The following is an 11,531-nucleotide window of genomic DNA, read 5'->3' as shown; positions in this document are numbered from 1 at the left end:
TAAAGGGTGACTTAAGTGTGGTTGATATACTTGGAGAACCGTTTGGATATACTGTATAGAGCACACATGTTACAAAAAATGGTATTGTATTTATTCAAATATAGTTTGTAACTCAAGATTGCGCACTCTTTCGTGTTTTACATTTCTACATGTAAAACAGGGGCGGATCCAGATATTTTTTGACTGGGGTGGGGGCACTATAGGGAGTCGATAACCAGGTCAGTCTCTCAGCCCATGGAAATTTAACGATAGGCACCTCTTAGACGCTCGGAAATAGCACTCTCAGACAGTTAAAATGATTTGAAAAAGCATTACTCGACAAAATAATTTACTTTTTCCCGATGCTCCCCCTCCCATAGACACCCCTCCACTCGGGGGCGTCGCAAATGTCTAATCGAGGACCTATAGTCTATTCTATGCTAAGAATTGCAAAGCTCTAAGCCTGAACCAACAGTCCAAGAGGAGAAATTGTTAGAGGTGTAGTGTGCCCGGATCGACCACTTGGTTCACATTATATAATAAAGGTTTAAGCCTAATAAGAGAAAAAATAGGAAATAACCACCAAATTTTAAAGACGTTTTAAAGCATGGTGCATTGATAGCTGTTCTACTTTGGCCTAGTACTACATTCTGTAATAATGGCTGAAAATCCCATCTTTGGTCTCCGTCGTTTGCCCTTTTTGACATCCAGAATTATTATTATTATTATTATCCTGATTTATGAAATCGTTGGACAAAAATCTGCGTCAGGGAAGCGTTGTGTTCGTCGTCATCAACAGAAAAATAAGTGGAAAAATAATTGAGCTCTCCTTTCGCCCACTGCTGGATCCGCCACTCAACTCTTTAACTCATTTTCCCTCTTTTTTTTTCTCGGTAGGACAGACGGGGGATGGGGAAGGCTCCCCTCCGCTGGATCCGCCCCTGTGAAATTCCACTTAACTTTCCATCTGGTAGAGGGCGCACTGGACGTTTCTATAAATATTTATAACATTTGATGAAAGTTGACTAAGTCATAACTGAATTGACTTTAGTCTACCATTGTAAATACCTGTTTCAGGTAGATCCAAACTTAGACCTAGGAAAAAGTTAGTCCGCTTCTGAAAAAACAGGCCTATATCTTTAGATCTTTGTATTTTGTAGAGGGCGGACTGACCATACGCTGGCGCTTACGATACGATACAACAAACTTTATTAAAATTTAAAGTTGAGTATATTTCATTACCTTTACAATCGATAACTCTATAAGCTTATTTTATTTACCTGAATGTCCATACACGCTATGGGCTGTTGCTTATCTTCCAGCCCTATTTCTCTTTTAATGTTAATTTATCTGTTTACTATTAATTTCTATTTCCTTATTGTATGCTTCTTTTTTATAGCGTACTTTATATCATCTGCCTTGCATTTAGGCCTATGTGACTCAAATCTGACATAGCCCTTTATATAGTTGCAATTCATAGGTCTATTATACAAATAAATAATAATAACAGTGCTCAGATAGGAACATAAGATGTTATTAGGCATATCGTATCAAGCATAGCACTTCAACGAAAAGTTTAGAAACCACTTTAGGTATAGGCTAGAAAGAGGGGAAGCAGGACGAGAAACACAAGATGACACTCACACACAAGTATCACTCACACATTTCAGAAATCAATCCACCAAATTTCCTTGACCAATAAGAGCCGTTTCCATCTAGGACCGCCTCTAATTCATCGTACAATCAACGACTTTCAACTGTATTTTAAATATAAGCCTTTTGAGAAATTTTAGTGTTTTCCCCGCCGCTTGCAAGCCAATGTTTCACCGCGTACAAACTCATTTTACTTCTAGGTTTCACTAAAATCATCTTTATTCTCGCTCATCTATACAGTAGGCGCGGATTGAGACCTTCGCACCGTTCGCCATGGCGAACGGTAGAGCAAGAAATATTATTGTACACAAAGAAACATAAAAAACAGTAGATTATTCTTCGATTGTCAATAAAACTCTGGATCCTCTAACCTATATCCACAGCTGCAGCAGCAGCGATAAAAGAATGTGATGATGACATTTTCCCTAATGTAGCTGTGCTTCTAGACTGTTCTGCACTATTCCCAATGGCGGTGCACCTCTCCCACCCCCTCCCCCACCCCAAGTTAGTCAAACACATTTAAAAATATAGAAAAGAAATTTATATCAAAATTTAAGTCTAAGAGTGCCATCTCCAGTCATCTAGAGGTGCCATAATCATAAATTGTTCTTACCTCAGCCCAAACCATGGTGGTGCTGAGGTGTTACAGACCCTCAATCTGTGAAAGCCCTTCTCTTGCCCTCTCCCCCGCTATTTCGAATTCCTAGATCCGCTACTGAAAGTGGCGGATTCAAGGAGGCCCAGCCGTCCTATCCCGCTTAAATTTAAAAAAAAAATGGGGGATAAACGATGAGTATGAGTGAAATTTCCAGCCATCTAGAGGTCCCATAATCATGGCGGGGCCGAGGGGGTATCTCCTCCATCTATGAAAGTACCTATCTGCCACCCCCTCCCCACACCCTTCAAATTATTTGACCCGCCACTGAAAATCCTGCTGGAAACAGTTTAATACTGTACAAATTGCACCTTCAGAAAGCGATTAAATAAGACCTCAAATTATCAAAAATGCCTAAGCTCCACACTCTCGACCCTAGCAAGATGTTTGCGCCTAGACGCCGCCTTCCCCACCGGATACATACAACTTCGCACCCACCCAATATTCGGTCCAATATAGTATTTACAACAACTTCGCACCCACTGCGCACAGAGACAATCGCAGGTCCCATGTGGCCATACCCAACCATCATACATTTACACTATGCCTACAAAAGTATTTACTATTATCGAACAATAATGTGCATTTACAGTCAGGCGTCGAATAAGCCGTCAGAGTCAACAGTGTTTGCAAATCACTCAAGCCACTCATCTATCAACAAGTCTCGGGCCTGCACATGCTAATCTTCCACTTCAGTGTCCTAGCCAATCTTCTGATCGGGAAATGTGGTGTTTTCCGTCGGTCAAGAAGTGGCAAGTAATTACAATGTAAAAGCCACCACGATACTTTATTGCCCTTAATTTATTTAGCAGTCCATTTGCCAGAAATTGTGTATACAAACATTCAAGGAAACAATGAAAAGAATCGCTTTAGCTTAGTTAGAATAAATCAGAATGAATTTATCTAAAGTAATTATTTCTAAAAAGCAACAATTTAGGAAAAGACGAAGTTATTGTGTCATAGTTTATGAATGAATTGAGGTAAGTAGCCATTAAAAGATAGAGAATTATCACAATCATATTTTTTAAAGGGAAGGACTTCAAATGTATGTGGATATGCATTTCGTAAACAATAGACAAGTACATTTAAGCAACCAACGATAGGTAGATAATAGCCTTTTTTCATCCACAATAAATAAGCTTTCGTAATTATTATTTTTTTATTATTATTTATTGTTTTACAGAATACCTAGAAAAGTACTTTAAGGTTCGTTTGAATGTGCAAAAATGTTAATTTAGTAGGTAAATCTTTACGTAGAAACATTGAAAAGTAGATGACAATGTTTCATTAATTTATAAAGGCCTATTTGTAGCGTTGTCATTTAGACGGTCATGTTCACAGTATGTTTAATTTGCTTAACACTATTTAAACCGGGTACCGGTATACGCACTCTGCATCATGAAGCGATAGCATAATTAAACGCACGTAACATTATACTTTACAAAAACGTCGAGTATAATTCAAAAAGATATGTAGGCTTGGTAGGTCTACGTAGGCCTATGTATAAATGGATAGAATTATACACTGGCCAATGTTTAGTCTGTTTTTTTTCAGCTTAATAACCTGAAGCGTTGCTCATTTGGTAGCTTCTATATTGAATATAATTATGTTTTTCAACCAATAGCTTTGGTTGAGAATGTTATTTTTCATTTTTTGTTAGCCGTCATTTTTTAATCCTTAAAATAAAACAAGTTTTCAAAAATTGTTGATCTAAGAATGAAAAATAATTAAAAAAAAGAATAAAACAACGCTTCACAAAAAAACTATATTTTATTATATTCTGCATACAAATACACAACAGATTAAGACGCTTTCAGCGACAACATTTGTTTACAGTGTACATCTATTAAAATACTACTTAGCATTTTACACGAGAAACTAGAAGATAATCAACAAGATATCTGTCTAGAATTATATGATTAATATTTGAACAAATCTCATTTTTTGCCTAAATTGATATCATTTATACATTATTAAAAATTGCTTATATTTTTGATCGTGTGATGATCGTTATTAAGATGAATAAATTTACCCATACACGCTTTACGTATTTCTCGATTTTTTGGATCTAAATAATTTTTTTTTTTTTTGTTGCCGTAGACAGAATCGAAAGCTGAAATGAATAATGAATATCAACTCTTCCATCCCCCCCCACACAAAATCCTTCTGTACCATATTAAGCATAAAAATTTAAGACTATAGATTATATTACAGCAAAGATAAATAAATAGCAGTCACATGATAATATACATAAATTACTTGCAATCTATGCCGCCTTACTTGATACTCTATTTCTGTAAATGAATTAAAAAGAACAATTCTCTCCATTCCAGATTTCATGAACAATTATTTGCATTGGAAGCAAAAATTGTTTTCTACAAATCACATACAAACAACGACTTTTTAAAAATTGAATATCATTTAAAATTGTTTGATTTCAAATTTTCAAACAAAAACCAAGATATCGGCTGATTATTACACGAACATAAAACAAGTATTAGCATATTTTTATTCCATTAGAAAAGCATCAATTAAAATAATTTTAAAAATTTTAAAATCTCCCGGAAGATTTTTTCATTAAACAAATTAGGCCGAATTTGAAAGTCTAATAGATTGTGATTAAATAAAATATTTTCGAGAATATATATATATATAACAAACATGGCATAACTATTGTAACTAACGTTTTGTATTCGTCATACAATATTAAACACGATATTACCTCATAATGTACATTTTTTAAAAATTAATTTATTATATTATACTTTCGCAAGAAATACAATTTGCTTTTTATAATAATTTATCATAAATTAGTTTACTAAAGATCGCTACTTCACAATCATGAAAACATAACCTTATTTACATAATTACACTTAGTAGTGAAACAGAAATTGTAGATTGAAGTTGAAATATTATTTTACTTAGAAAAATATCATATTCAATGTTAACATAATTTTTTCTCAAATTAATGTTAAAAAACATCATGTACATCAATAGGGCATTTTTATTTACTAATGCTTGTTAACTTGGAAGTAATTCGTTGATATAGGCCTACCAGTAATAATAATAATAACGAAATGTAACGAAATATCAATGGCATTTAAGCTTAACATTAATATTTCTCAAATCAATGTTAAAAAACAATAGGCCTATTAAGTACACCAAATGAGCATTTTTCTATATATTTTGTAATTCTTTGATATAACAAATACACGGGATGTAACAAAATATCCGTTATATTTAAAGTGGGTTTATTGTCTAAATAAATTTTTAACTTAATAAAATTAAAAAATGACTAACTTCTGTACAAACCGGTACAGCACTTTGCTGAAAATACTGAGGTACTGGTACCGAAGCCTTCAATTATGAAATAAGTTCACAAATAGGAGAGAGAGAGAGAGAGAGAGAGAGAAGGGGGGGGGGGTAGAGAGAATAAAAAAATGTAACGAAATATTTTTGTAGATTAATGCGGTTGTATTATGAATAAAAGCAAAAAAAAAACAACTTTAAATTTGCAATCAATTCATTCAGATAGATACCGGTAATTATTTAGTACGGTCAATTTGAGATTTAAATATGATCCACGATTTGTAGCTTGGTTAGAAGTATTTGAATTCTCACAATGTAAACAAAAATGTGTCTTTTCAACATAAAAAAGAACAAACTTAGCTAGTTTGTATGTTTGTGTATAGAGTGATCACATTATACATATCGTTATTTTTTATTCTTCCATACGATTCGATGATACGATAGCAGGAAAGATTATACAGTACCGCGAAAAACACTTTTTATGGATTGAAATATTATATGTTATGGATTTAAATAAATTGATAAGAGTCATTTTACGCTTTCTAGTTGGTGAATAGACTTATATGCTTTTTTTTAAACGGGAAATCGCCCAAAACAAGGCTAAGAACTACTCTGGGTTACGGGCTAGAAATGAAGCGCTCAGTGGAGGAAAAGAAAAGAATTCACATTCTGGAGTGCTATAGAAGTTACACCTCAAATATATAATTAATCATATGTATTATTAATCCCTTAGAAAATGTATACATTTATACAATAAATATTATTTTTGATTGTATTCGTTAAATATTTGAACTATATATTAAATAAACTATCAAATAAACATATTATGTTTCTATGGCAGAATTTAGATAGACATAACTTACCAAAATTATAGATTTATTGTTCTTTTCTCTTTTAAGAAAACAAAGATAGGCCTATGCTTACTTGAAAGCATTTGCCGTATTTGTCATTTCATCGCTGTGTTTATTATTTATTTTTACAAAATCTCACAAGACTCTTCTGTTTGAATAATAAACGATTCGGAGCAGTGACTTTTATTATCTTCAATGGACGATGTTTCGTGGAGTTTTCTTATGTGTTTTTTTAGATCAAAATTTCGACAAAATCCCTTGTTGCAAATAGTACAAGTAAATGGTTTCTTTTCGTTATGTGTATGCATATGAAATGTTAGATTGTAGGCCTGATGGAACGCTTTCTTGCAAACACTACACTTGTAAGCCTTCTCACCGCTATGTGTAAGTTTGTGATTCTTGTAGTTGCCTTTCTGATGAAAACCTTTGCCACAAAACTCGCAAACAAATGGTTTATAATTAGCATGAATTCGCATGTGGGTGTTTAATGTTGAGCTTCTATTAAATGCTTTCGAACATATACGACACTTGTGGGGTTTTTCGTTCGTGTGAATTATCTTGTGCCGACACAAAGTACTGGCTTGTCGAAATCCTTTGCCGCACGTTTTACAAATAAACGGTCTAGCTCCGGTATGTACGGGCATGTGTCTGGTCAAATTATAATGCGCGTTAAATACTTTGCCACAATCTGGACATGGAAAATGTTTTGATTTCTTTTCCTGCTTTTGCTCCTTTTCTTTTCTTTCTTCTATGACTCTTTTTCGTATTAAATTTTTCTCTTCATATGTATTTGCTACTTCAGAAAGACTTGGTAATGTAGACGAAGATGGCGATTCTGGAAAATACTTCGGAGTGGGCGTTTCTTGTAACGGAAACGAATTCAAATGTTGCATAGTAGCAAATCTTAGATCGTTGTAAGGCATCTTCATTTTCAACGAAATTTCTGCGTTTTGAAACTTTCTAGTCTGGTGCCCGAGTCCAAAATGTAACGCAAGCGGTTTTACTACTGACCGAGTCTTTCCACTTACAAAGACAGGTAGTGGACATGAGCCAAAACCCATACGATTCGCCGAGCCTAGGTGAGTGAAATCGCCTGCAGCACAATAATCGCCGCGATAAACACCATTCGAACCATTTATTCCTGGTCCGAAAGGGCTGGTATTCGTCGTCTGGTTTCTCGTCAATAAATTCGATAGAGAGTTGGACTTGATTTCACTGCATTTTTTCGTTTCTCCATTGATGATACGATCAATTGAAAACGATAACGTCGGTTTGTTTCTCACCCTTTCAAGAGACATACTGGTATCTCGTTGCGTAAATGTACCAAATGACTAAGTACACGTTGCGCAGTAATGGCGCAAGCTACATTCCCTGATTAGTTGCTGTCACGAACTGACCAATGCCGCTAGGAAATCTAAACAAAGTCGGGGTGGAAAATTTATAGATTATGAATATATTCACATAAATCGTTCATAAAAAATTAAAAGGACATTAGGCTTATATAAATTTAATTATAAGTAAAGCGGTTTTTACTTTTGAAGCTATCGGTATTTTAGCTTAGGCCTTCGTTCGGATCAAGGTAGACATTTTTTAGATGTATGTATGTAAAACTCGAAATTTGCAAAATGTTAAGCACAAAGCCACAACAAATCATGATATATTTAAACTTATATATGATTACAGGATTAAATGTTTATGGAGAAATATGAGTTGTAGCCTAATGAAAATGCCTACCTCTTATGAGAAGGCTGCGAGAAGTTTGTGCATTTACCACTTTGTAATATCTTGTAGACATTATTAAATGAATTCGCATTACATTTAAATTTGCTCTTGTACTTGTATGTTGTGTATAGGTCCTTATATTGTTTATATTTTTTTCTCAAAGGAAGCCATATAATTTTCATTGTTGGCGTAATATAGCGAATAAAAGAATGTTGATATTGATAGTTTTGTAGATTTGTACAATTGTTTATATAAATATAGAACTTATGAGCACAGAAAATAAAAACGACAAAGAAAAGAGAATGTTGTGGAATTGATTGTTATAGAAGATAACGAATTTACGGCAATGTTTCATAAAATTATGGTTAAAATACCGTATTCTTAAAATATATTTTATAAATTATATTTGTATCGAGATACTTCTCCGTCGCCATTCGGTTGCGATTGGGCGGAAGACAAACTATGTATTTATTATAGTATAAAGTAATCCACAAACTTAGCATGCTATAAAATGCTATAAAATGAAGTGTAATAGGGCCTCTAATAATTAGTATCATCTATTAGTATTCGTTATTAATTGGTTTATGCAAAAAATTAGTTGTAGTTATAATTATAGAAATAATTAATAATAAATAATAGTAATGATGAAATATATTACCGGTATTAATCAATAATATTAACAATTCCAACAATTATAATTGCAAACAAATTACTGATAAAAATAGTTAATATGCCTAACTTTATAGACATATAGCTAATAAACAAAGTAAGAAAATGATAAACGTACCTTCGAGAATTAAACGTTGAATGACTAAATCGCTGCAGTTTCTTGACCAACGGTGTTGTCCTCAGGATATTTCAAACGCGATTGAGACTGAAGTCTAGCCGCAAACGTATTGAACTTTGAAGTAGGCTTCTTTCAAATCAAAATATATATGATAGGCCTACTAAATTGAAAATGTAGACATTTGATACTGGCAAGTTATATCGTCATAAACTGTAATAGCCAATCACAAACCACGAAACCACTTTAATAATTAATGTGGCGAGTGTAACGCGTTATCGGAAATGTGCGCACAGTTATTCGTCAGAGCGATATTGGAGAAATCCAAATGAGAATGAAACTCATTGACCATTCTGCACATTTCTGACATCCGTTGATCATTTAGTCGAAGTGTTAGGTTAAAGTGTCTAATACAAAGTTGCTATTAATCCGTGCTATCTGAAAACAGTACTGAATTTACAGCAAATTGACTGGCAGTAAGTTGGTCATAGAGAGCTCAGTGGCGAACAATTGGATTTGCACTGTTGGTTTCAATGAAAGAACTTATAGAGTGGTATCCTTACAAACCGCAAACAATTAGCACAATTTAGGTCCATTCAGATGGATCGTTGGGGAGGAGCGTACGTTTCGGTTTGTTTACACATCTATAAAGTTGTCCCATCACTTTTGCACAACAGTGTGATCGGAAAATAGGTTTACTGAATGTAGTTGACGGGCCAAATTGTGACCAATTTGTTTGAGTGTAAAATCCGTGAAACAAATAAAGGAACTGAGTGAATGTCACCACAGGCTTCCTTAAGGACGGTTTAACTGGTACACAAGGGGATTGTAGCTCTTTTTAATGCAGTAGGCCATTAATAAGTTATGGTTATCTTGTGTAAAAAGGGGTGAACTTTTAACAAAGACAATAACAACTATCTAGAACAATGGTACACCAATCATTAGAGAAATAATGACACAATCACAATTAACAGCAATTAGAAGATTTAGATTTCTTTGCGCATTGTCAATGAAATATCGATATCAGCATGACATTATGCCGTCATTATTGCAATTAAGATTATAGAATTTGTTATATAAATCTGTATAAAGTTATAATCTTTCAAATAAAACATAGAACGAACATTATTGACCAAATTAACATACGCGTAACCATTCTATTCTATGCAGGAATATTATAAATTTTAATAATCAAATTAATTTGAGTTGAGTATAATTTTCATTCCACTGGTTCGTTAAATAGACTTCGTTGACAACGAAAATTAATGTAAACCAGAATGCGTTATCCACGTGACAAAAAACATACATGGCCGATTGGTCAGTTTAGAAACAACATTTGCGTTAATATAATTTAGATTAAATTTCAGATTATAATATTTACCCACTTGAAGTCAAAAATAATTGTAGGCTAACAGAATTAAAAACTGGATGAAAACATTTTTTTACGAAAGACCTATAATGCCACAAGCCGAAACAATCTTGATTACGTAGCGTGTATCGCGTTAACTATGCAGTCATAATTTTTGTTTTGTCGAGTATTTACCAGTTTTTATTCGACTGGTCGTCTTCGTTAAGTAGGATTTTACCACTAGCTGCGCAGGTAGGCGTGGTTTAACGACAGACGACCATCGAATACGGCCCTTGTTTCTATCCATTTTTCATTAGATGTTGATACCTTAAACTCTGTCTATATTATCAAATTTTCTTGGACATAAAAAAAAAGAAATAATAATAATAAAAGTAATAATAAAATTTGATTAAATCTGGACCTTACTCTAATTTTGAAGAATTTAAGCTATCTGCGCGCGAAAAACAATTTTAGCCAAGAAATAGATATCACAAATTTGTCAATTGAGCAAAAGACACCATATTTAAGTAAGTGATTTATATTTATCACTTTCTATGAAAGACAAACATAAACCAAATAATGTATTTAGGCCTATTTATTCAAATTTCTGCCATACACACCATTACAAACAAGATTGCCAAACAATAAAAACAAGGGAAGTAAAGGCCAAACAGTTCATAATATAGCTAGACCTGATTGAAAATTATGCTTGTCACGTATTTTTTTAAAGACAATTAAAATTACAAATATTGTGAACTATACAAATAATTATAAATACAATGCACAAAATGGAAGCCATTTGTTTATCAATTGATGCACACGCCGGTATCATACATTACTACGGAGCTTCCGATTTGTGCAACGACGACGCGACGCTAGAACTGAATCACTCATGCGTTACCGTCCTATCTGGCGTCCTACGTTCTCTGCATACGTAGATTTGGCCAAATTACGTTATCCAGAATCTACTCGACGAGGTGACCTTAACGTTCTCGCATGCGCAGATGACTCAGTTAGTGACGTCATTACGTTCTACGTCCTACCGTCGTCGTGCAATCGAAATCTCCCTATTGTTACTATCGGTTCTGCTTCATTGGCCTGAGGGGGCGGCCAGTTAAGGTTAAGAAACAGAAGTTGGTAAAATTCTAAATGCTTTCATTCCTTATGCTTTCTTCTTTCATCTACAATTTTCTCGATGTAAATCTATATATAAATGGAAGTGCGAAATTT

At 33.8% G+C, this 11,531-nt stretch overlaps 1 protein-coding gene across 1 annotated transcript; it reads right to left on the bottom strand.

The window, feature by feature from the left end:
- Nucleotides 1-4,038: 4,038 nt before the first annotated feature.
- Nucleotides 4,039-9,676, bottom strand: LOC117107109 (fez family zinc finger protein 2-like). Its single transcript, XM_033248669.1, has 2 exons — nucleotides 8,957-9,676; nucleotides 4,039-7,861 (listed from the first exon to the last, which is right to left on the bottom strand). Exon 2 carries the CDS (start codon nucleotides 7,743-7,745, stop codon nucleotides 6,573-6,575), a length of 1,173 nt encoding a protein of 390 aa, XP_033104560.1. The 5' UTR covers nucleotides 7,746-7,861; nucleotides 8,957-9,676; the 3' UTR covers nucleotides 4,039-6,572.
- Between the last annotated feature and the right edge of the window lie 1,855 nt (nucleotides 9,677-11,531).

The sequence above is a fragment of the Anneissia japonica genome, unplaced genomic scaffold (assembly GCF_011630105.1).
Source record: "Anneissia japonica isolate Jap-2015-1 unplaced genomic scaffold, ASM1163010v1 scaffold287817_len136503_cov194, whole genome shotgun sequence".
Classification (NCBI taxonomy): Eukaryota; Metazoa; Echinodermata; class Crinoidea; order Comatulida; family Comatulidae; genus Anneissia; species Anneissia japonica.
Note: the sequence above shows the minus strand (reverse complement) of the source record. Positions and strands in the feature narration are given on the sequence as shown.